At 49.7% G+C, this 24,153-nt stretch overlaps 8 protein-coding genes across 8 annotated transcripts; 6 read left to right on the top strand and 2 right to left on the bottom strand.

Moving 5' to 3' along the window:
- Positions 1-28: 28 nt before the first annotated feature.
- On the top strand, positions 29-3,853 carry SCP_0405430 (hypothetical protein; the record flags this gene model as incomplete). Its single annotated transcript, XM_027757275.1, has 19 exons — positions 29-68; positions 119-204; positions 255-393; positions 446-564; positions 642-716; positions 775-1,073; positions 1,136-1,362; positions 1,417-1,565; positions 1,617-1,959; positions 2,018-2,199; positions 2,251-2,298; positions 2,351-2,507; positions 2,565-2,665; positions 2,719-2,901; positions 2,959-3,217; positions 3,269-3,351; positions 3,402-3,476; positions 3,534-3,686; positions 3,743-3,853. 19 exons carry the CDS (start codon positions 29-31, stop codon positions 3,851-3,853), a joined length of 2,829 nt encoding a protein of 942 aa, XP_027613076.1.
- A 227-nt stretch (positions 3,854-4,080) lies between these two features.
- On the top strand, positions 4,081-5,224 carry SCP_0405420 (Replication factor A protein; the record flags this gene model as incomplete). The annotated part of the gene is made up of 7 exons (XM_027757274.1): positions 4,081-4,093; positions 4,144-4,250; positions 4,301-4,408; positions 4,464-4,609; positions 4,656-4,812; positions 4,862-5,091; positions 5,146-5,224. 7 exons carry the CDS (start codon positions 4,081-4,083, stop codon positions 5,222-5,224), a joined length of 840 nt encoding a protein of 279 aa, XP_027613075.1.
- Positions 5,225-5,859: 635 nt separating this feature from the next.
- On the top strand, positions 5,860-8,315 carry SCP_0405410 (D-lactate dehydrogenase [cytochrome] 1, mitochondrial; the record flags this gene model as incomplete). The annotated part of the gene is made up of 14 exons (XM_027757273.1): positions 5,860-6,265; positions 6,324-6,457; positions 6,520-6,580; positions 6,635-6,706; positions 6,763-6,782; positions 6,833-6,890; positions 6,949-6,998; positions 7,059-7,182; positions 7,247-7,360; positions 7,423-7,717; positions 7,777-7,874; positions 7,923-8,027; positions 8,086-8,216; positions 8,277-8,315. The coding sequence occupies 14 exons, from the start codon at positions 5,860-5,862 to the stop codon at positions 8,313-8,315; spliced, it is 1,707 nt and encodes a 568-aa protein (XP_027613074.1).
- Positions 8,316-8,792: 477 nt separating this feature from the next.
- SCP_0405400 (predicted protein) lies at positions 8,793-9,948 on the top strand (the record flags this gene model as incomplete). The annotated part of the gene is made up of 6 exons (XM_027757272.1): positions 8,793-8,804; positions 8,857-8,967; positions 9,018-9,320; positions 9,380-9,578; positions 9,639-9,783; positions 9,846-9,948. 6 exons carry the CDS (start codon positions 8,793-8,795, stop codon positions 9,946-9,948), a joined length of 873 nt encoding a protein of 290 aa, XP_027613073.1.
- Positions 9,949-12,039: 2,091 nt separating this feature from the next.
- Positions 12,040-13,094, bottom strand: SCP_0405390 (Thermolabile hemolysin; the record flags this gene model as incomplete). The annotated part of the gene is made up of 5 exons (XM_027757271.1): positions 12,040-12,356; positions 12,412-12,539; positions 12,594-12,621; positions 12,677-12,969; positions 13,030-13,094. 5 exons carry the CDS (start codon positions 13,092-13,094, stop codon positions 12,040-12,042), a joined length of 831 nt encoding a protein of 276 aa, XP_027613072.1.
- A 262-nt stretch (positions 13,095-13,356) lies between these two features.
- On the top strand, positions 13,357-20,696 carry SCP_0405380 (Autophagy-related protein; the record flags this gene model as incomplete). Its single annotated transcript, XM_027757270.1, has 16 exons — positions 13,357-13,563; positions 13,617-16,298; positions 16,352-17,111; positions 17,166-17,272; positions 17,331-17,435; positions 17,490-17,657; positions 17,711-17,995; positions 18,045-18,125; positions 18,179-18,291; positions 18,340-18,410; positions 18,462-18,783; positions 18,839-19,520; positions 19,577-19,697; positions 19,749-19,903; positions 19,951-20,490; positions 20,541-20,696. 16 exons carry the CDS (start codon positions 13,357-13,359, stop codon positions 20,694-20,696), a joined length of 6,555 nt encoding a protein of 2,184 aa, XP_027613071.1.
- Positions 20,697-20,867: 171 nt separating this feature from the next.
- On the bottom strand, positions 20,868-21,664 carry SCP_0405370 (Ribosome biogenesis protein; the record flags this gene model as incomplete). Its single annotated transcript, XM_027757269.1, has 6 exons — positions 20,868-21,066; positions 21,122-21,258; positions 21,312-21,384; positions 21,438-21,455; positions 21,509-21,560; positions 21,613-21,664. The coding sequence occupies 6 exons, from the start codon at positions 21,662-21,664 to the stop codon at positions 20,868-20,870; spliced, it is 531 nt and encodes a 176-aa protein (XP_027613070.1).
- A 1,083-nt stretch (positions 21,665-22,747) lies between these two features.
- On the top strand, positions 22,748-23,806 carry SCP_0405360 (Exosome complex component mtr3; the record flags this gene model as incomplete). Its single annotated transcript, XM_027757268.1, has 6 exons — positions 22,748-22,898; positions 22,955-23,033; positions 23,089-23,197; positions 23,252-23,467; positions 23,519-23,668; positions 23,726-23,806. 6 exons carry the CDS (start codon positions 22,748-22,750, stop codon positions 23,804-23,806), a joined length of 786 nt encoding a protein of 261 aa, XP_027613069.1.
- Positions 23,807-24,153: the final 347 nt, after the last annotated feature.

Here is a 24,153-nt window from a genome sequence, read left to right as displayed (position 1 = left end):
TATCAGTCCTGGCCAGCGTCCCTTCTTGATGTCGGCCGACCTAGATCGCCAGATTCGTGCCATTTATGGTGAGTCTCCTGCTGCAAGGATACATATTGTCACTCAGCATCTCCGTCAGAGGCCCTTGACACTGGTTCAAATAAGTTTGCTATCCTAGCATGTAACAAGGTTTTGAAAAAGCAGCCCAAGATTGAACTCGTCAAGGTACGATCACCCTCTTGTCCAACAACGCGGTAGCTCACTAGACCGCACAGGCTCTCAAGGCTCTCGCTCTGGTTCGGTCACAGAAAGTAGAAGAGTCGCTCTTGCTCTGCGATGAGATCCTAGCGGCAAGGCCAGCAGATGTGGCAACATTAACTGCCATGATGCACGTGTTACGTGGACTAGGTCGACGTAAGCGCATGGAATCTCCGCCGTATTACTGAATGCCTACTTGGTAGATCAGACACGGACATGGTAACAATGTACGAGGAGGCGTACAAGCAGCAACCCAATAATGAAGAACTGGGCTCTCAGACGTTCTTTGCGAACGTGCGGATCGGGAACTGGAAAGCAGCACAACAGGTACAGTATCTCACCAATGTTGTGACTTCGCGATGTTCCTTCTTCGGTGATCTTGAACGATGCACTCGTCCGCGCAGATTGCAACCAAAATGCACAAGCAGTTTCACGATGACCACTACCTGTATTGGAGTGTGATGAGCGCTGTGCTCCAGGTGAATCCCCCTTTTTAAACTTGATCTTTGGATGGCATTGACTTTTGCTGCGTTGCAGGCAAATGATCCTGCCACCCCACCGAACTTCCGCGACGTTCTCTACAAGCTCGCCCACAGGTTGCTCACATCATCAACCACTCCCTCTTACTACAGCTCAGACCGGTTCTATCTTCACCTAGTTGTTCTACGGGAGCTGAAGCTGTATGATGATGCGTATACAATGCTTGAACACGAGGCCGGCAAGGCCGTCTGCTCAGTCAGTCTAGCATGTGACGATTTGCGGCGAGAAGTCTGGAAGGCGAAAGGTCTATGCAAGGAGGAGGGAGCTCGGGCGAAGGAGCGAATTACAGACGCGAAGTGAGTATGGTCATGGCTTGATCGAACAATTTGCTGACTCTGAGTGTTGTCTGTGTCACGAGGGTCCGCAACTGGCTCGAATTCCTGGCTGTGTTAGATGCTACATTCTGGGACGTGACCTCCGAACTTTCAGATACCGATACTACTAGGGCTGCATGTGCGGAAGAAATCTCCAAGACTCGAAAATTTTTCACTCAGGTGGCGGAGCAAGATGGTCTGCATGATCGCTCCGGTCCCTTGGCGTTGCTGGAATTGGAGAGGCGGGCGAGAATGCACGGTCTATCACAAGGTTATCCCTCCATTTACAAATATTGGCCACTCACGATCTCACATCCGTCTAAAGAACCCTCTGAACTATTAAACCTCCTGAAGCAGTACTTTCAGCAATTCGGTGACAAAGGTTGCTGCTATGAAGATCTGAGGACATATGTCGAATTGGAAGGTGACGATCTTTCGGCGTGGACATCGTTCTTAGAGTCTCAAACTTCCATGGTTCGTCATATTTTACTCTACAGCTCTCGCTATGTTAATGACTCCCAACAGGACACGCTCTCGGATCTATCCCGCTATATCAATGCCCAAAAATTGGCACGCTACAACCTCTGTGGAGCTCAATTGACCCCGGAGTTGGAAGCTGCTCGTGCGCAGCAGTACCTTCATGTGTACCTTGATGCTCTCAAATTTGGGAAAGATTTCCCAGATACTGAGAGGCAACCAGCAGACGATATTGCTGTTCTTGCTAGCCACGTCTATGTTGACTTGTGGAAATCCACCAGTCAGGTGGCGTTTTTGTATCAGGCAGCTGCAGTATTGGAATACGCGATTGGTCGGAGCAAAGACTCGTACCCACTGCGATTATCACTCGTCCGCATATACAGACTGTTGGGTGAGCAGGGCAGCCTAATCCAGAACTTTGGGAGTGTCATTTATGTCTCCCCGGATAGGTGCGCCGTCCTTGGCTCTGGAGCAATACAGGGCGGTGAATGTGAAGCAAGTTCAATGCGATACACTCTCGCACTTCATCTTGTCGCGAGCCTCTATATTCTCATTGTCGTCTATTGGGGATCTGACGTACTCGTCTGAGTGTCTTGAATCGAGTCAGATCTATCTAAACAACTCTCAAGAGGTTTGGGCTCTACATTGTTTCCACGTATGTGATTGACACATTCGCTTACAGACTGCGGAATTTATCGTGCGAGCATTCAACGCAGAGAAATACACGCAAGTACGCCTCTACATAGTCTGATGTGTTGCTCTGGTTGACTCAGGATGTGCAGATCCCAGAGTTCATCCTCTTCGAGGATCGACTCGACAACTCTCTGCAGCGAGACCTCATCAAGGTCGAACATGTCCGGATGCGACTAGCTCATGAGCAAGTAAATTCCGACCTTATTGACATGGAGCTCATCGAGCTGAAATTCATCTTCGACCGCTGTGCGTGATATATCTTCCGAGATACGACGTTTCTCCTAAAGTGAATTTGTCTCATAGTCCACCACGACAACCGGGATCTCAGCATTCTCCCCAACTACCAACCGCGTTGCCACCCATCCTTTGACCAACAAACCCTGCTGTTTGACAGGTTACCAGGAGTATGTCCACGAACCCGTTCATCGTCCTACTACTCACTCCGCATGACGTTTAGCTGGGTTGGTTGTGGGTTTTCTTGAAAATCTACATCAGAGCGCTGCAACTCGCCAGCGATCTCGATGACTCGGTCGAGGACAAACTGTTGATCGGTGATCGTCCGAAACCAAGTATTGATCCCGAAAACAAGCTCCCGCTGAAAGAGAGGCTAGTCAGGAGGAAGCAGGAGGAACTGGATGAGGTGCAACAGGCGATCTATGGCTGAAAACCTTCACCTGATTGTCATCTCTTTTCACAGTTGACCCCTGACGAGCTGACGTTCCTTGAATTTGCTGCTGTTTTGGGAGATTGGCTTGCCCCTTACCATGATTACATCCGGCCACCGCCTTCTGCGGTCCTTGCGGAAGCGGCCAAGCAGACCGAGCTGAAGACAGGTCATCCTCTCAAGGGTGTCGAGCTTCCTCCCAAAGGCGACGCTGCAAATGGACACACGAAGAAGGAAGAGGATCCTCCTGCTGCCACAGAACCTCCAGAGCTTGTAACAAAGTTCTTCGATGGTGCGCACCTTCGGTGTTATGCTTACTCATCTCATACTGACTTCCTGATAGACATGGCTGCTCGCTTCAGGGAGGTTATAGAAGGCAAGCGTCTACCTTACGAGGTCCTTCATGTAGCCACCCTGACACAAGAGGTGTGTCTGAGCAATGGCAAGGTTGAATGCGATTTTTAACCGTTGGCCAGGCATTGATCCTTCTTACCATTGAAACGCAACGATTTAAACCGGCTTCCGTCGTGAAGATGAACAAACTAGGGGCGGTACGTTCTGGTATATGTTATGGTATTGGGCTTATGATCGACCGGGCCTTGTACCAGATGGTGCAAAGTTTCAAGGATATCCGCATAAAAGCTGCCGCAGTGCTGAGTGAGATGTCTGCGTCGCTCATCAAGCTAGGCGACACGGATGCCACAGTCGAGGGTAGAAAGGCCTTTGTAGATGCATGCAAGCCTGTCTGGGGTCCCTCTGAGGTAAAATTTCTTTCATTTAAGGTGCCTTCTTGCAGCACTTACCGAATTGTGTACAGCTTGATCACGACTTTGTGTCCGGAGTATCGAAAAAAGTAGGGGATGCTCGCAAGCAGATACTGGAGGGCGTTGGCAAAGGCATCATCCGGGTCTGCAAAAATCATGTTTGAGAGGTATTAATATTGGGTATTGAGCCCTCATACCTCTTAAATATCCGGCGTAGCTACATCTCAGCTCAGATCTATAATCCTACATACCTAGAAGTAATGGCGTACAACTTCTCGATAGTGTGCGAATGTCACAGCCGCGTGACCGACAGGCATATAAGACGTTACGTTCGCGTCGCGACGCGTCTTTCGTCTTTCCACGTACAACCAGCATACGAAAATCAACTGTGATGAGCCAAACATGTATGTCCTCGAGTCCCTCATTCCTATTTTACGCTGAATGGCTATGACAGACGGCGAGAATCCTTATTACCCCAGTGCGGGCGGTGGAGGTGGAGGTTATCTCAGCGGTGGTTCGCCTTTTGGTAGTGGGAGTGGGAGTCCCGGCGGTACCGGTCGCGTATGTGCTTTTTCCATCTTTTGGTACTGCATACTGATATCTCCAACTAGCGTGGCGGTCAATCCTCTCTACGACCTGTCACTGTCAAACAACTCCTAAACGCGTCCCAACCCCATGCGGACGCCGAATGGACGATTGATGATGTGGATGTTGGACAGGTTTGTCGTGTATTTCCTCGTCTCTGTATATTGTGCATGTTCACCATCGTCTCAGATCACCGTTGTAGCGGTTGTCGTCACAGTTCAAGTGCAGACGACAAATTGTATATATTGGCTTGATGATGGGACTGGTCGATTCGAAGCTCGTCATTGGGTTGATTCCTCCAACGAAGAAGAGGCCGAACGATGGGGCAACATTGAGTATGGGTTCCCCTAGCTTTTTTGGTTGTCTCTGATACCCCCACAGAGAGAACACTTATGTCCGTGTCACGGGCAGCCTGAAGTCATTCGGCAACAAGCGTTACATCAATGCTACACATCTGCGACCTTGTGCAGATCCGCATGAACTTTACTTCCACATACTTGAAGCCGCTTTCGACCAGCTGGTATATGAGCGAGGACCGGTATGATTTATCTCGCGCGCTCGAACGCAATTGTTAATCTCGTCTTCAGCCTCCTCGGCCAAGTGAAGCTGGTCAGAATGTAAGCACCACGAGTGCTGGGGGGCATTCGGCTTACTCGGGGCAATCAAACGACGCGTCAGCGGTCAATGATCAGTACTCGAACTTGCCACCCATTCAACGCAAGATTGTGACCTTCATACTCTCTCAAACGCGCAACGACGAAGGCGTGCATGTTGCTGCCATTGCCAGGGCTGTAGGCGGAGACGCACACTCCATCAGGCAAGTTGTCTGGCTCCGAAAACATTGTCGACGCTTACTAGTGCATTGCTGTAGCGAAGCTCTGGATAAACTGATGGACGAAGGACATGTCTTCAGTACCATCGATGACTCACATTTCAATCTCTCTGTCTGAAGTACCATTCATGCTGTCTGTTTTGCTCTCGATATTTCTATCACTCGTCTTCCACGCACGGGCTCGGGATCAATCGTCACCTCTGAAAAGCACATTTTACATTAAAGCAACGTGTGTGTCTCACAGAAACACACCTATGAAACCCCGCATGAAACAATTTGAAGCTCACCACCTCTTGCGATCAGGCGAGTTGTGAGTTCTGGATCGTTCAAGTCGGTGTGATAAAAGGGTGGATTCTATTCCACTGCTCCCCGACGCCCGATTACATCCCTTCGCCGCCGTTTGAGGAGCTGCAGGCGGTATGGTGTAGTCACGGTGCGCGTAAGCTAACTCGGCGCGACTATGCCCAGGATCCGACGTGCCGGCGTGGTTGTGATCAATGGTGAAACAGTTTTTGCTAGTGGATGTTCATGATCATGCACATGCATACATATTATTGCACGTCTTCGCACTTCTTCATCGAGCTTCAAGCTTCATCGTCGTTCCAGCGGGTACAGTAACCTAAAATTACGCTACCATGAGCACAGTCATGTGAACCCCATCTGGGGAATTCAATGGCGAGATATTGCGAAAGCGCATCCTCCGCCTCGCGGTTTCCTTCTATCTTCATTGTCTGACTGTGCTGTGCTGAAGACATGTTGACATACACTGGCACGCGTTTACGTCCTCTGCTTCCCGGTGGTAGTAAACTCCAGTGTGGCTTACTACCAGGCCGACGACCCCTGCCTAGTAGACTGCAGGTGCCTGGGACTCGACGCAATAGCCAGCTATCATCTGCCAGCGAGGGCAGTGGTCGCCGTGCGCTGGCCTATGCCTTCGGTGCGATTAGCAGCGCTTTTTTTGGATATTATCTCGCGACGACCCAGTCTCCTCGTGCGGCCGCTGCCTCTGGCCATGAGCTGAACACTCTGTATGGTACCCCTGAGGACTTCAAAAAAGCGATAGCCGAGTTGCGACGGTTGTTTCCTTCAGAGGATAGCGTTACCACAGACCCTGAAGACCTACATGTCCATGGCTATTCAGAGTACGATTATCATGGTGGTGAGCTCCCTTATGATGCATCTCCTGGCTTCGAGAGCGGCTGCTGATCTTGATACAGGATCATCACCCACTGTTGTGGTGTTTCCGAATTCCACCGAGGATGTGGTTAAGATCGTGAGGGTAGCCAATAAGTACAAGATGCCTGTCACCCCATATTCGGGTGCTACGAGCCTCGAGGGAAACTTTAGAGCTGTGCGTTGGCCCATACTTTGTTTCACGAGGACCCGAATTGAGCGTCGTTCGTCGGTCACAAGCCTACTGTGGGAGGCATTTGTGTGGATCTTTCTGGCATGGACCAGATTCTGGAAATTCACGGTATGTATCAATAAAATATTAGGATGCATTTGTTTTCATACGCGTTTCTTGCAGAGGCCGACTCCGACTTGGTATGCCAATCGGGTGCACGCTGGATGGACATCAACGAAACTCTGAAGAAGAAGGGTTCGTGCATGATGATGCCGACTTTCCTACTTGAGTTACTCAAACATTGACTTCAGGAATCCCTCTATTTTTTCCCGTGAGTTCGTGCCCAACTGACGGTTGTCATTCACTTACTGGCTGTTCCAGCTTGATCCTGCTCCAGGAGCCACTATTGGTGGGATGATAAGCACTGGTTGTTCAGGCAGTAAGTAGCTAGAACTCTCGAAGAGCTACTGCCGACGCTTGTCTTCTTATCCTCAAAGCCAATGCGGTGCGGTATGGTACAGCAAAGAGCGAATGGATCTTAAACGTGGTCGGTATTGTTCATCTGAACGAACGTTCTACTCTCACTGTAACCTAATCTCGTCCATAGACGGTCGTACTGCCTTCAGGCGAGGTGATCAAAACTCGGCGGCGCTCACGTAAATCTTCTGCTGGATTTGACGTGACTAAGTTGTTCATTGGTGCAGAGGGTACTCTTGGGATCATCACCGAAGGTGCCCACGCTCGAACGAGACTTCGTCTGAGCCTCACCGTCTAATAAACACTGGTTCCGTGCAGCGACGATCCGTCTTACTCCGGTCCTCCCGACAACCGTAGCCGTTGTGCAGTTTCCTGATGTGCGCCATGCTACAGAGGCGGTGATTGATGTACTTAACCAGGGTGTCGGAATTCGTGGGTGTCTGAAATTTGCTCTCGTTGCATGTTAGCCTTACTGACATGCTCTGCGTTCTTAGAATGCGTCGAGCTTTGCGATGACCGCTTCATGCACGCGACTAACATATATGGCATGTCTACACGGAAATGGCCCGAGAAGGATAGCTTGTTCTTCAAGTTCCAAGGTCCCACTTCCCGTTCACTGCAAGAGAGCTCCGAGATCACCCGCAAGATTACGGAAAGACATGGTGGAACAGGTTTTGCCCTGGCGAAGGACGACAAGGAGGCGGCGCTTCTGTGGGCAGACAGGAAAAATGCTCTGTTTTCGGGATTGGCATTGCTTGAAGGGTCTCGAGGATGGAGTACGGATGTATGGTATGTCTTGAGCCACTAGGTGGTTACGCGAGGTATCTTGACACTTATCGCGGTTCCAGTGTTCCGGTGTCTCGCCTTCCTGAGCTGGTCTACGAGACGAAGAAAGATGTGGACGAGTCCGGATTGGTGTCTACTATCGTTGGACATGTCGGCGATGGTACATGCTTATCCCCTCTTACGTTGGTTTAACATAATCTCTTTGCAGGCAATTTCCATGCTCTTCTTATGCTCAAAGAAGACAAGGATCTAGAAGTTGCTCGTGAAGTTGTTCACAGAATGGTAGAACGTGCTATCGCTCTAGACGGAACGTGTGAGTGTGGATCATCAGGCTCCTGCTGTACTCGCGTCTTGATATCTTATATCTGCAGGTACTGGAGAGCACGGTGTCGGTATTGGCAAGCGCGAGTATCTCAATCACGAGCTGGGCGAAGGCACAGTCAATCTGATGAAGACGGTCAAAACAGCAATTGATCCGTACAACCTTTTCAATCCGGGCAAGGTGAGGTTAACATACTCAGGAAACAAGACGCAACGATCTTAGCTTTTTATGCGTGCATAGTTATATCCCGATCCCAAGTCGGGCTCGGAGCATCCATGATCAGCATCCAGAAGCTGAACACTCGCGGGCGAGGAGATTAGTAGAAGTCAGGTGGAGATAAGGTTCACATAGCAATCTTGGCTGCCTACAAAGATAGAGATCGTCGGAAACTATGACTGTGAACCTTTGCAGTAATGTACCAGTCTGAAGTACGATCAATCCGTGTGCGTCGTCGACACAATATAGCACAATATCCGAGAGTGGTACTTCGATTCGCCGATCTACCCGCGAAAGTTAATGCATAATGGGCCAAGGTCATCATATGCCCGATGACTTGAACTTGGCAAATCCCCTCCTATTGACCTTCTCTGTCTGATGGATTGCGATCTGATGCTCTCATAACTGATTGTCGTGGAATGTCTTCAAGGGATACGATCCATCTACGTGTGCTGCCCCACTAGCCTGAGAGCCATACGAAGATCCCCTTGCCTTCTCTTCATCTCCATAACTCCTCACTTCAGTGCTGTGAATATTGCAATGGTGTTCAATGTGAGCTTTGTGATCACACTCTTCTCTTCTCAACTGACTTCACTATGCGCAGAGCGAAGCTATCTTAAGGGCTCTTAGACCAGTAACTATACGCCAGATGCTGGACGCGAAACAGCTTCATTCCCTGGCTCATTTCACGATTGATGGGTACGAAATCGACACAGTGAGTAACGATTGACAGTACACCCTTCTCAGGTCTATTTACTGTTCCAGATTACTACAGTTGCTCATGTCCTGGAAGTTGAAATACACGATTCGTACGTTGACTACCATCTTGAGGACGGCGGGACCTCTCCAGGCCAAATTACTGCTCGTCACTTCCACGAGGAGAACCAAGTTCCGATCGACGCCGATGAAGGCTTGCCATATGCACGAATTATTGGTCAACTGGAGTCGAGATTTGAAAACAATTGCGTCAAGGTCAAGCATATACGCAAAGTAATTGACCCGCATGAAGTATACTTCCACTTTCTCGAAGCACTGGTCGCCACGCGGTATTTGGAAATTGGCCCACCTGTATGATTTATTGTACTCCATCATCGGTTTATCTCATCGTTTTCTCTTTTTTTCTACAGCCTCCAATAGAAGTACGACATTTGGGCGATGGCGCTTCTGTCCTAGAACAAGAGTTAATAACGGAATCATCCTCACCGCCCTCTGTAGCCCCACTGACCCAGGATGTTGATCTGGCACAAGGGGTGAATGACATGGATATAGATGACTCTGATCATGACGACGGAGAGCGTGCCGGTGATTGCAGTAATCCGAGCATAAGTGATTCCTTGCGTGTACCACTCTTTCTGTTACACGTCGACTGATTTGCTATGGAAACAGGGAATGACGACTTGGTGCATCTCACTGCTTTGCAGCGTGGCATCATTGAACAGATACGGAAATATGAACAATCGCCAGACGGAGCCGGTGTCAGAGCCATTGCTAGAGGTGTTAGACATCTCAATGTCACTGCTCAAGAAGTCGAGTGAGTGTTCTTCGTGACCTATTCAAGTGCAGTATAGACATGCTGAATGTTGCATTCTTCAGACAAGCATTTGATTTACTCACTGACAAAGCATACATTGTCACCACCATTGATCTTTCACATTACAAGCTCACGAAGAAAAGCGCAGCTTCCACTGACCCATGACCATCTGCGAGCATCCGCGACGCGGTCTCGACCGAATTGTATATCAGTACATCTCACGTACATATCAGGACTCCGTAGTCTCCATCTTTGAAGTGCATTCCCCATTTGTCATGCACTGGTTCCAAAGACGAGCACACTAAGTCGGGTACTTAAATCGTCATGCGTTAGCGTAGCCGGTGCAACATGGTGGTCGGCTAGTACAGGATGCGAAGCGCAAGTACTGGGAGTGTGGTGTGGAGGGGAAACTTGCGGGGTGTTAAAAACGACGGAGACGGAGGTCGACTATTGGCGTCTTTTGGACTGGTATGACACCTGTGGGAAAGAGGATAAGGCTGGCCGCTGTGGGTTAAAATTCTGTTTGAATCTCTAGAATATACTTGTCACATTGCTATCTTTACTTCGCGTGCTCTTAGACTTGACGCGACTGATTCCGACTTCCGGTAAATGAGAGAGAGAGAAAAGAGAACCGGGGAGAAAAACCTGGCTATTCATAGGAGAACCGAGCTCCTTATATACATTTCTGCCTGTCCCGACACTTTCTCAGCTCGGGACCTTCCTCGGGCTGTGATTCGTTCGTTCGAGAAGGTAGGTAGAAGCGAGTAAGAGGCGATGACGTCGATGACGCAATGTTCTAAGTGGGAACCGAATCGGGAAATCAATATACTAAGAAAGGAAATAAAATTCTGGGAGCCTTGTCCGCGGTGTACTCATGCTTCAGCGCGACTTCGGGACACTTCTCATCAGCAGGAACAGTCAGGCAACAAGGGTGGGAGTCGTCCCTATTTGCGAGACGCGTTCCGGCCCCCCAACAGAAGCGGGGAGCTCAACCTACCGATGCGCCATGACTGTCTACCGCGTCGGATCGATCCTTCGGTCTTGCGTCTGCACGAGGTAGACTCGGATGGATACAATCATAAAAGAGTTATCGAGAAAAGGGGAACAGAGAAATTGCGACTGGACCTAACCATCCTTCGCGCGTCTCGAAAGTCTTGGGCGTCATACGAGCACCGGCTTCCTGCTATCTCTCATGCAAATAAATATTAGTCAGCTCGTCGCGTTCGTTCTGTGGGCACGTCAATTTTCTCTACCACAAGGGTCCATCAGAAAAGGGTGAAAGGAAGACAGGCCGGGTGCTGTAACCAACTCTGAAGCAAATAAAGCAAGACTCCAGTGTCCTAAGCCTGTTTAGGACAGGAGTAAGTAAGACAGATGTAGCGCCATATATTCACGAAGCTCGCCAGTGATCTTCATCTTGCCAGTTGGCAGGGTGAGTTAGTCTCCCAAAGGCAGACTGACACTCTGCTTCAACCTTCGTTCCTCAGGATATCCGTGTCTGGGGGTGAGTCGGAGATTCTAATGATCCTCAACATGTCAGTGGCAGGCAATCTGGTCCGAGTGACTCGTGCATCTTGCTGGTGGGATGTAATCGATCGATCGACCCAGATGGTACCGCCTTCACTGCATCCATCCCCTTCGTTAAAGTTTTACGCAGCAGGTTTGTCCAGTACACGAGTGAACGTGTCCCAGGACGGATACATCAAAACGTAGATGACGCATGGGACAAGACGAATCGTGCAGCGAAGTGCCTCAAGGAGACTATGACATTCCAAATGCTATATTAATATTGTGACGTGGCACTGGCCAATGGCCCTAAATTCTGGGCTGCAATAATAGGCAATTTCTGTCAGAGAGTAAATTCGACGAGGTAAGGAAGTACCACACACATGGAGCTCGGTTGATCGGTGGGGGATCTACAAGCAGAAAATTTTTGACACCCGCAGTATGCAATTGATAATATTGCAGGCTGGACAAGCGTTCCATTACTTGCGGGATTACATCTTCCCCTGTGGGCCTGTGCATGTTTAAGCTCAACGACCAGACGAATGGCTGACTTCGGAGAAGTAGAAGATTCGTCCTCACATACTTATTGCCACGAAGCTACTACAAGTTATAGTCGCATACCACATACATATGTGCAAGCAGCGTCAATGCGTAGAAGTGTTGAAACTTCCAAGATAATCGTACATGTACAGTTGTAGGCGGGCATGCTAGGTAGAACCTACAGTAACTCTACAATCTTGTTCCACTCTCTCAGTCTACATTCTCGAGATATGCAGGCTGAGCTGACAAGAATTCAGCCAAATCACGGGCAATCCAGTCATGCATCCTGCTCGTTGGATGCAAATGATCCACCCATATCCTGCCCGCATTTCTGACAACGTCTTCTACTTCAAAGCCATGCGACATTGGGTCGTCTAGCACCCGCATAAAGGTCGCCCAGGATGAGAAAAGGAGGGTAGTCACGTCCGAGTGAGCAGTCGAGAAGTGTATGATAGCTTCGCGGAGTTCAGTGTTCCATAATTCGTATATATCACTACTCCTTTGCTCAGTTCTTGCCAATGTTAAACCTAATAGCTTGCCCTAAATTAGGTTGAACATGTGTTGTGAGAATAGAAACCATACCAATTGGGGTTCGATGAATTGGCGGAACGTCTATGAACAGAAAATTCCGTGCACCAACTTTGTACAGATCTTCTTGCTCGTTGAAAAGCTGTTTGATACTAGCACTGACGGTTCGATCGTCCGCATACCTGTTTTAAATTAGCCGCTTGTTGTGGACTACCTATAAGCAATGCTGAACTTACCCACAATCATTGATTCCAATCCACGTTACTTGATGGATTTCAGTCCATGATGCTGTAGTATGTTGAGAAAAGTTGACACATACTGAAAAGGGTATTCGATCCGAGCCAAGGGGCCCAGTCAGGTTTCTCACCCACCCGAGGTAAAAATCGCACCTGCACCTGCTTTCGAACGCCAGAAACATCATCGCCACCCACAGCATAATCATACACCAGTAAAGGCTTATGATTTGCATAGTTTGTGATTAGATGGCCAACCCAATTCGCTGCCCCGGGCTCCACAAACCCGTAACCGGGAAAATCAACGCCAAGGGGGTCCTCGACAGTCGGATGGTTGGAGAGCAATGCGTTATATCCCACATCTGAATAAGAGTCTCCACTGAGGGACAGATCGGACCAAATCAGCTGCCAGGTCCGCCGGCATCGGGGATGTACTTACAATATTACAAGATATTGCAGGTTTGCAAATCCTTGCCAAGACGGCCGGATGACAGTGGATGACATCCAGAGAGGGGTTTACTAGGGAGAAGCAGGTGGATGCGCTGTTGTGCAGCAGACGTTGGTTGTAGCCGTGCCTCTGTGGACTCGGATCCGTACGTTCATTATGGGCGCTTGTGGGTGCTCTAGGGTCACGTGTTCGTCACCCTGAGCCTCTCACCAGCCTGAGCTCTCTCACCTCGGAGCTGCTAGCATTCTTCTGCTTTGCGACAGACTGGGAAGACTTGTTGCAATCATCTACGGCCTGGCAGTGTGTATCTCTACAATCATGTCTTGGTGGCCTTCTTCATGGTTCCCGACTCTCCCTTCCCTTGACTTCGTGTTGCCGTCAAGTATTCAAAGACGGTTCATCTCGTTTGCGTTGCGACGATCGCTAGGACATTTTCTAAAGCCAGGACAACTTAATATACAGCAGATTGACTCGCAGATTGGCTCAGGCTATGTCCAAGTCAGAGATCTCGAGCTGGATAATGATGTGTGTTCCATTCCATCTCCAAACTGCTCACTGACTAACAACTCGTCCCTCAGGCGGTCAATCACGTATTCTCTGGGCTGCCCATTCAGCTACATGATGGCTCTCTTGGGAAAGTGACAGTCCGTATCCCTTGGCCCAATCCTCTGACTTCCACTGTTGGTCTCTCGCTGGAGTCTCTCCACCTGACATTTTACCTCAACCCAACCCTCTCTAACACCCCACTAAACCCCATTGATCTTGCAGAGTCTGTTGCATCAGTAGCTGAGACTTTCATGCACGAAGAACTCACTCCTCGTGAAGAAGCAGCACTTCGCGAATCTCTCTATCCCGATTTGACTGCCTCAACTCACTCTCTGGATGATAATCTTCCTGGTGGACTGGATCCATTTATAACAGATGAGGAGATGGCGCATCCAGAAAGCGAGCCGGCGGGTGTTTCAATATTTGCTACGCTAATCGAGCGGTTACTCGCCCGTTTCGAATTTGACGCTTCTGATATCAAGATCACCCTCGTTCATCCACAGCACGCCAGTTTCACTCTTGCAGTACTAGAAATTCATTATGGAGCCGAAGGACCGAGCGTGACGTCTTCTGTTCCGACCTCTTCTATGAAGGCAGAACGGACATCTGGAGAAGTACGAACTATTACCATCTCCGGTGTTAACCTCACCACGCGTTGCCTCCGACCACCTAGGCCGCAATCACCCTCATCGCCGGCACCATCGTCCTATGCGCCGTCGCCTTCTCACTATAGTCCATCGTCTCCTGTCCCCACGTCTCCGTCTAATCACTCTCCGATGCCATCTTCCCCATATTCAGACTCTTCTGACTTGGATGAAGAAACACAATTGCTAATGTCGCAATCCATCATTGCTCTCCCCCCTCGTGTGGCATCCCCTGCAAGCACGATAGCAAGCAGTATGTATCAAAGTGCAGTGTCGACTGCATCGACAATTGCAAGCACCAAAGATTGTTCCCCGTGGCCTGAGCCTGCAAACCGGGACCCGACTTCACGAAGTCGCGACCACCCGAGCAAAGCGAGCCCTTCCAAAGTGCCTTCAGACGATGGATTCCAGCATCAGCCTCAGCTTGCCATCAGAACGAACGAAATTCGAGATGATACCTTGATTTCGTCGAGAGCAGAACCCATCACCATTCGTCTTACTACTCCGGTGTTGCTACATGCTTCAAATCAAAGCCCAGCATTGTCACAATCGCCTCGGTTTTCGCAGCATTCTCCGCCGAAGGCCTCTAACCCAAATGCAGAACAAAGTAATATCACCAACGAGAAGATCAGACTAGACGCAAGTGTTGGAATCATCGCTTGCTCTCTCCGCGCTCGCCATATTCGGAGTATCCTAGACGTTGTACATTCGTGGAACTCTCATTCTCCCGACTACTCTGCACCGCATCCCTCGGTTTCCCGCCAGACCTCAGGATCAAATCTACGCCCTGCTTGGTTGGACGAACTCGAGGCGAACCTGCACGTTCGTGGTGTGGTTATTCTTCTACTACCAGGGTTGAAAGTGCCACCATTCGGCTATGATGATGGGCTTACGGAGTTTTACGCCCGCCCCCTCGTACCTCCGCGCCTTTGCCATGGATTCGTGCGGCTGCATCTAGATAATCTGTCTACATGTATCAGCATGTCTTCACCGCTTTCCCATGGCCTCCATGGCGCGTCGGCGCAAAGAATACCGGGTGTGGAAACCTTCCAGGCCATGACCACAGAACTATCCTTCTCACTTTCTGAAATGTCTGCATTTGCTTTCATGGCCCCAGACCAACCTGCCACTGGCTCTCAGCGGGTCTCAACTCCTACTTATGCGATTCCTCTCATGATCACAGATCCCCATCTTCCCGTGCAATATCACCCTCAACATATCTCTCCCGATCTCAACGTGGCAGATATCACCTTCTCGTTACCTGTGTTCGAGGTAATAAATTGGACAGATCCTGCACGTCGCAGTACCACTGCAAAGCTCTCGTTATGGCGCAGCAAACCCCCTCCCCACCTACACCCTCATTCCCTGCCTCGTTCGCATGCACAGCACACAACAGGTCGCTCCCCTACCTCTGCGTCTGTCCATACGAGCCCTCAAGGAACCATATCACCTCTTTCTCCTAGTGTAAGTCCGAGTTCTGCGCGGCCATTTTCCTTCGGTTCTCCATCTTCACCAGGAATGGCTGGACTCGCGAACGCATCGGGTTGGCCGAGTAGATCCACTGAGATAATGCAGCGCTCACATTCTCCAGCCATGGCTGTGAAGGTATCATTACCAAGACCTCTATCGTCACGAATTTTATCCAGAGAGAACAACAGGGTACAGGTCGAGGTAGACTTTGCCCCTCTCCATGTGTTCGTAGATCTGGGTCTGGTCCTAACTTCGGGCGACCGATACGGGATCAGTGAGACATTGGTGTTCCTTGAGGAAATTGTTTTTCCCGAAGAGAACGCGCGTTCTTTTGGGGGAGAAAGTAAACTTCCTGTGAATAACCGATCAGACGCTGGCGACGAGCTGGAGGAAAACGCTGAAGATGTGGAAACACCTCCAAGTACTCCACGGGCGAGCAACATTTTCTTTTTACGCGAGCAGGAGAGGGAACAGGAGAGAGAGAGGCGCCGATTGGAACGTCTTGTCCTGGACGATTTGAATCTTGGATTTGATTATCGGAACGAGGGTACTGGAAGCAAGCTAGGAACTACTACATCACCTGTTCACTCTAGGCGCAAGGTGAATCAACATCCTTGTATAGACGTTTTCTCTTACTTATTCGTGTCCACCAGAGGGGGGCTAAAGGGATGAAGGATAATAGTTCGCTCATCACATTGAGATTTCCCATGATTCGTGTGCAAGTGAGAGTTCCCCCTCCTCCATCATGCACTCCTCGTTCTGGAGTCATCGTTTTCGATGTCCATGACCTCAGGCTATCCCTTGGTGGTCTATCGCACGACAACAGACCAACGTCCACGCGATTCGCTGATGGCGAACCTTTCACCCACACGGACGACATGACAGGGAAACCCCTTTTGGCTGCGAGTTGGCGGCGTCTCGTAGTTGGTTGTTCGTTGGTTGGAGAGGATAAAGCCAGCTCTATTCTGTCGCTAGGTTCGATCTCTACAGACGCAATTGACAGGCTTGGTGGACAGTTTGGAACTTCTCCAGTGGGACCACAAACATGGCCATCCATTAGTCTCATCCGCTCCCCTGCATCCGATCGTTCGGGACCTGCTGGTCTCATTACGACCGCAGTTGCTGTGGATATACCTTCTGTTCACGTAGAGCTTTCGAAGCCGAATCTCGATGTGATTCAGCTGTGGGCGGATGATCTGGCGCAATTAATGGAAGCCGTCTCCAGTGGATCATCCCGGTGGGAGTCTGATACCGAGAGGGGAGACAGTAGGGATCCTAGTCTCATCGGAAGTCGCTTCTTCGCTATGACGAGGGCGGGCAGTCAGGCCAGCGGAAGCGAAGGCGGGACAATTGCTAGCGCCAATCCTCAGAACGCCAGGAGTGAGACAGCAATAAAGCTTACTGTGTCAAATGGTAAGTTCCTATCCTTAATCGTGTGAGTGCACTGGTTGAGAGTGATATACGTAGCCGTGGTCAGACTGTTGCTACCTAGAGACGCCGAAGGGACTATTCGACCTTTTGACATCGCAGCTTCCGACGTTGATATTCTCGTAGAGCTGCAGCCGGAAGGAAAGGTGTGTGATCTTTGTAGTCGGTGCTTGTCCTTCGTTCCTCTTGACAAACCTCATACAGGACGAGACTGTTTTAACGCTAGGCATCATGGATATTTCTGTCAAGGAGACTGCAAAGTCTGGATCGAGTACGACTTTTCTATCGCTGACCTCGCCTCATAGTTTGGTATGTGGTTATCCACATTATATAGTAATCGGGCATTGATGTCACGCGGAACAGGCTGCAACCCGCTCAGCACTCAAACTGCGGTTGACTTCTCTAACTGTACCTGAAACCACCTCCAAGGAATCCCGAATAAGGCTTACGCTGAGTGGTCTCACGTACAACTTTCATCCATATTTTGACTGGGCCGCGGACCTGGGACGATTTGCGCAGGCTCCGCCAGGAGTAAGTAGCCTGCGTCGTGTATATGTATCATCTGTGTTTACCGGATGTCGCAGGCATTTGAATCGGTTGTCCCTAGTGAAAGGACCAGTGTGTCCATCAAGCTTGTGGACACCTCTTTTCGTTTGCTAGCTCCCACTTTCCCCGGTACTCTCATACCATATGTCGGAGAACTCAATTTCTCCGTTTTAATCGTTGGCAGCTCGCCAGAGACTTCATTCCAACTTCATGTACCGGCGCTGTCATTATTTCTCGTCGACGATCTCGCTGCTGTCTCCCACGGATCGGCTGATGGAACAGTACAGGTAGCATCGCATTCTCCCGGTGCTCTATTTTGGGAGGTTCGTCCTATGCTTACTCAAGTTCTTCTTAACTGACGGACGGTGACAGGGAGCAGGCTATTCTGTGCTTGCGGAACTTACAGACGTTGACGTCAGGTTGGTGCGACGTAAAGAACCTCCACATACACGAGTAAGTGAGGTATTTGTTATCATCATTTCGATCGGCTTAGATTTTGATGTTAGGTCACTATCGGCCATGGAGATCTTCATCTTCATCTGTGTGCTGATACATTGACGGCTTTAACTGGCTTCATTAATGATTTCACTTCAATGTTTAGCAGCCCTTCGGAAGTGACGTACGTTGTTCCACGTAAACGTCAGAATGCCTGCTCATGCACCCCCAGGTCCACAGTACCGAAGAAGAGGCAAGAGCCAAGTATTCTCTCGAAAGACTCAGCATCTCGCAGTCTACTAGGTGCGTACATCTTGTGACACTGACAAAGAATGGCACTCATGTTCATTCTAGCTTCTCTAGATGAGCACGCATTCCGACAGCTACCAGAGGTCGGTGCGGCACCGGATATGATTAGCGATGACCTTCCTAGCAATATGGATTATCTCGACGAATCATTTGGCGCCGCAGCCGGTCTTCGAGAACTTACAGACGATGATCTGGACGATTTCGACGCCGATGCTCATGAACCCTCCGCAGTAGCCAGTGCTGATGAACACGGGCTGATCACACGATATGGCGGAGAAACTATCAAGATGCTCCATCCCGAAGGAATGCACATAGTGCAAAACTATTTCGACACCATGAAGCCAGATGGTGCTGAGGGAACGTTCAGGTCAGTCTCTCGTGTTAGGTACTTGATCCGTCGAATTACATATTCACATCTCTAGCTCTGAGGAAACGACTATCGCAGTACGGGTACACGACTGCAATGCCACTTTGTTTCTCTATGACGGCTATGACTGGGCGCGAACACGCAGGATAATAGAAGAAGAAAGGAAAGAAATGAGACGCAAACTAGCAAAGATCAGGCAGCTTGTGGCAAGCGGTCAAACACCTGATCCAAGTGTTGAAGAGACGAACACTCTCCTGTTCAATTCGGTTTATATTGGCCTGGAACATAACATCGACGAATTGGAACCGGGGGCTTTGATAGCAGCGATCGACGAAGAGTTGAACGAGGACTTTGAAACTGCCAGTCAAAGCTCTTGGCAATCTCTGAAGCAACAAACATCAACCTCTCCTGTGAGTATCAGGGCACCTCAGGTGCGACCTCGTCGCAAGGGAATGGTCAGATCAAGAGGCGCCAGTATCGAACTCCAATTTTTGGGTTTGAACGCCGAAGTCGACCATTATGAACCTGGCGCAGCTCTTGTCTCGAGGATTCTCATTACGATCACTCATATCGAGATCCTTGATCACATCAAGACATCGACGTGGAGCAGGTTTTTGACGGCTCTGCGGGAGGACTCTCGTGGTAATGTCCGGGAGACTGATTCCAACATGGTGAAGGTAGAACTCCGAAGCATTCATCCAATCCCGGATCATCCTTCTGTGGAGGCCAGACTACGTGTGAGTTGCATATCCATTGAGTGATGCTAGGAAGCGCACTGATCTTCACGCGACAGGCAAAAATCTTGCCGCTACGGTTGCATGTTGATCAAGACGCGCTGGACTTTCTGAAGAAATTTTTCAGTTTCAAGGATCCCGATAGTCTCCCTGCCCCTCAATCCGAAGAGATATACTTCCGTCGGTTTTTGCTCATTAATCCTGATTCAAAGGCTAACATTCTTCTACCAGAACAAGCGGAGATGTTCCCTATAGGAATCAAGTTGGATTACAAGCCCCGACGCGTAGATTACAGAGCTTTGCGAGATGGCAGGACTATTGAGCTCATGAATTTCTTCCACTTCGACGGTGCAGAGATGACACTGCGTCACATAACCCTGACTGGGGTGAGTTCCTATGGGATTGCACAGCATGGATGCTGACCAGTATACAGGTGACTGGATGGTCAAGGTTATTCGATCTGCTGAACGATCTCTGGACTCCTGATGTGAAAGCCACGCAACTAGTGGATGTCATCTCCGGAGTTGCTCCCATTCGTTCAGTGGTGAACGTTGGTTCCGGATTTGCAGATCTCGTGCTCTTACCGATTGCGCAGTACAAGAAAGATGGCCGAGTCGTTCGAGGTTTGCAGAAGGGGGCGACTGCGTTTGTAAAGTCAACCGCGACGGAGGCCATTAAGCTGGGTGCTCGCTTGGCCACCGGAACACAAGTTATCCTGGAGCAGGCGGAGAACGTCCTTGGAGGACAACATCTGGACACTATTACAGCAGAAGCAGTTCAGACGTCTCCCCTCCCTGGTGAACTTGGAGAACAGTTCACTGAGGGAGATCTGATCAGTAGATATGCTGATCAGCCCATAAACGTGAAGGAGGGCATTCATACGGCGTTCAGGAGCCTCAAGAGAAACTTCGGTTCCGCTGCACAAACTATTCTCGCCGTTCCGATGGAAGTATATGAACGGTCGGGCAACGAGGTGAGCACTAGGCTCCGTTCTTCAGGCACAAATTGCTCAGAGCTGTATAGGGGCCTGTCCGTGCTGTAGTTCGAGCTGTGCCAATCGCTGTGCTGAAGCCCATGATTGGCGCAAGCGAGGCTGTCAGCAAGACCCTTCTTGGACTACACAATTCACTGGATCCAAAGGTTCACCTTGAGAACGAGGCGAAATACAAGCAACGATGATTTATCCCGGATTACATTGTAGCTCTAGCATCGTAGTAGAATAAGTATGTATACTGTAGCACGCATCGCACATTGTACTAGTAGCATGTACACCGATTCATCATACACTTGCATAGTCCGGAATCTGCGTGAATACATATGCCAGTAAACGAATCCGAGATCTGCGCAGCATCAGTCGATCTCCATGCCCATTGAACGGCCTTCGCCCGGGATCAGGGCACTCCTCGCTTTTATGGAGACCTTGATCTTCTCCCGGACTTTCACTGTCTCTAGTGACTCTATCGACATAGGTTCCACTAGCTTGACAGGTAATTTTGCTTCCAGCCTCTTCTTCCTATACTTCCGCAGCTTCTCCCTGCTGGCGGCCATCCTGTAAGGGATCGTGTGAGTACATCCAACACTCTGCGAGAAAGGTCGAGACGCACCTGCTTTTCCAGAAGGCACGTTCTCTCCGTTTCTTGATATCCGCTATCCGTTTCATGGCCTGCACAGTCGTCTGCACCAGCTCACGGTTGTAGCGCACGGGGATATTTCTCCGCTTCTCGAACTCGATAGTTGAGTCCTGCACAATCGTTCTGAGCCTCCGAAGACTCCAGCACACCAGAATTGACTCACGATGGTCATCTCCTTCCCAGCAGCTTTCCGGAATGCCTTAGTCCACTTTACTTTTCTTGGGTTGCGCTTCATTCTAGTGGCAAGGGTTCAATAGCTCGTACCGCACAGAATAGAGAGGCAGTATACTTGAAGTTCTTATGACATCTGAATGATCCCTCCGTCAGAAGAGAGGACACTTGCACTGTAGTGTGACTCACTTTGAAGTACAGAACCGGAAGACCTTTGCATCGTTTCTTACAAAAGCACTCCCTATGTTTCGACAGTCAAACTACACAGCCAAGACGTCTGCAAGTCCACATACCGTGCCCGGGATACACGCTCTTCGAGCAGAAGTAGCACTTTTCGATACGCATCGTTCAGCCGCTTTCAAAAAAGATGGAGTGCAGGAACAAGTATCTCAGTATCTCTCATGGATCTCGCAAACAATCGCAAACACCTTCAAGCTGCTTCATTTCCGAGGCGATTTTGGCGTGAAACTCGCAACTCAAAATGTGATGAATAGATATCTGTACTGACAGAAACAACGCAGATAACACTCCAGATGGAATTGAATGTGCTCGTGGTGCATCTTTCTACGGTTCCGCGTCAAGTGGCGCACTGGGCCGGGAGATGGGGCATCTGCACTATGTATATGCCGTCCGATATCGTCGTGAGCAGACCACGACAGATTTTCTTGCAAGGTGTGTAGATACTGTACGCGATGTTCAACGTTAATTGGTCACAGTCGTTCTTGGCCCCGCCTTGCTACCTCCAGACACTCATCTTCAAATCCCTTTAACCAGATCACCTCCACTCCTGCATCTGCCAACTTCCGTGCGCCTTCACACTTGACAAAGTCATCAGGCTCTCCCACACCTATGAAGCACCTGCGTATTCTGGCAGCTATGATGGCATCGGCACAAGGAGCTAGTCCCGATGTGCGTATCGAACAAGGTTCCATGGTGGTATAGATATCCGCGCAGGTGAGCAAATCGCCGATGGTGTATGTAGATGTGAAGGGAACAATATGGCTCAGTTCCGTCTGGGATAACTGATGCGCTTTCGCCAAAGCATTTGCTTCGGCATGAGTGTTACCCGGAAGTTCTCGAGAGTAACCGCGTGCGAGTATAATGGGTTTATTAGGCTCGGTGGATGAAGCGACGGTAAGGATGCACCCAACACAAAAAGCGGTAGGTGTCGGCTCGCATTTTCGTGCTTCGTCGAGGGCAAGACCCAGGAGGTGAAGATGATGAGTGCTCGAGTCTCTGGACTGGGACATCATGGACCTTTGTAACAACATAGTGTAGTTGAAACCCCGACAACAGTCATTACTGTGCTCACTAACCAACGCTACTGTACAGTAGTGTAACCGGGGTTACAGCACTTACTAGGTGGAGTCACACCCACTTCAAGATTTCTATGTCACGGTGGTCATCACCGACTCTGTCGTGACTTTCATGGCTTTGAGCAACTTCGATCGCAGACGAATAAACGGCCCGGAAGAGAGCTTCTCTCCTGTGTTCGCGTCGGACGAAGAGGACGAGTCTCTGCTAGTGACGCCAGGAAAATCCCGTCAAGGACGGTCCGCAGGAGACATTCGGCCTGTTTGTACGAGGTTACCCGTCTGTTTGAGGCTCCCTTGACCACCATTCCGCTGTTCACAGTTCTTGAAGCTGGCCTGATCAATCAGGCGAACGGTTCAGCGTATATTGAGACGGAGCGAACAAAAATTGCGTGCGGTGTGTCAGTTTGTTATTTTCTCTTCGCCTGAGGTGCAGAGCGAACCCTGATCGAACAGTTATGGCCCTCGCCAGTCAAAAACTACAGTATATAGCGAGCAGGGGCGTTTGAACGTGGAAGTCAAGTTTACACCTTTCTCTTGCACACGCAGAAGGGTGCCTATTCACGTAAGTGTTCAGTCCCCGTCCTCGTTTTGTATTCAGACGTTATCTGTGCACTAGGATGCCGAAGATAGGTCAGTAGCCGTGCAAATATATCAAGCGCTGCTCCCTGCCGTGAGGTTGGAATTACTGCCGAAGTCTACAATCGACGTCTACATTACCATCATAGAGAATGACGGTATTGAAGGCTGTATAGCAGCGGGTTCCGTAGCTGCTAGTGCTGCTCTTGCGGACGCAGGGATTGAAATGCTAGGGTTGGTCGTGTCGTGCGCTGCAGTAAGTGAGATGTGATCCATGTGCTGGTATAAGTTCTTACTGCGTTCACAGTCTGCCATAGGGAAGGAGATCTGGTTAGACCCAACAGAGGTTGAAGCAGAGGCTGCATCGGGCAGCTTAATTTTGGCTGGTATGCCGGCTTTAGATACTATCACAAGTATCTGGCAGTCAGGTCGTTTGACGTCAGCTGAAATCGTCAAGGTGAGATAATGCTCGTATGGTTGAATGCTGCCTACTAATTTACTGTATTTACCACAGTGCATGGAGGCCTGCCAAGAAAGATGTGAGGATATACATGCTGTAGTCGCTCAAGGACTTCTTCTGAATGCACAGAATTGATGGTCGATTTCGGTGCTGGCTTCTCTGCTCCTGGATTCTGAGCATAAAGCTCTGCCTGCAACCCACTAATAAATCGAATAAATCGAGTTCTCCGGGATACAAGCCTGTTTCGTGGTGTGGTGCAGCATACTGCTACCTCGCTGTTGTTGGGGTCCATGTTAGCATCGAGTTTGCTCAAATATGATATGAGATGCTGAAGCGGTACCTCAATACTATCAGTGACCCGGATATGCCATATGGCCCAGAAGTGCCATACTTTTTTCTACAGTTTGATCCTCTACACTGATTGCCTCGAAATTATTCAGGGATGCTCTCATACATTGTACTTTAGTACTGTAAAAGTTTCA

Source organism: Sparassis crispa (assembly GCF_003851025.1).
Source record: "Sparassis crispa DNA, contig_000003F, whole genome shotgun sequence".
NCBI lineage: Eukaryota > Fungi > Basidiomycota > Agaricomycetes > Polyporales > Sparassidaceae > Sparassis > Sparassis crispa.
The sequence above is the reverse complement of the archived record's forward strand: the minus strand, read 5'-3'. Positions and strand labels throughout refer to the sequence as shown.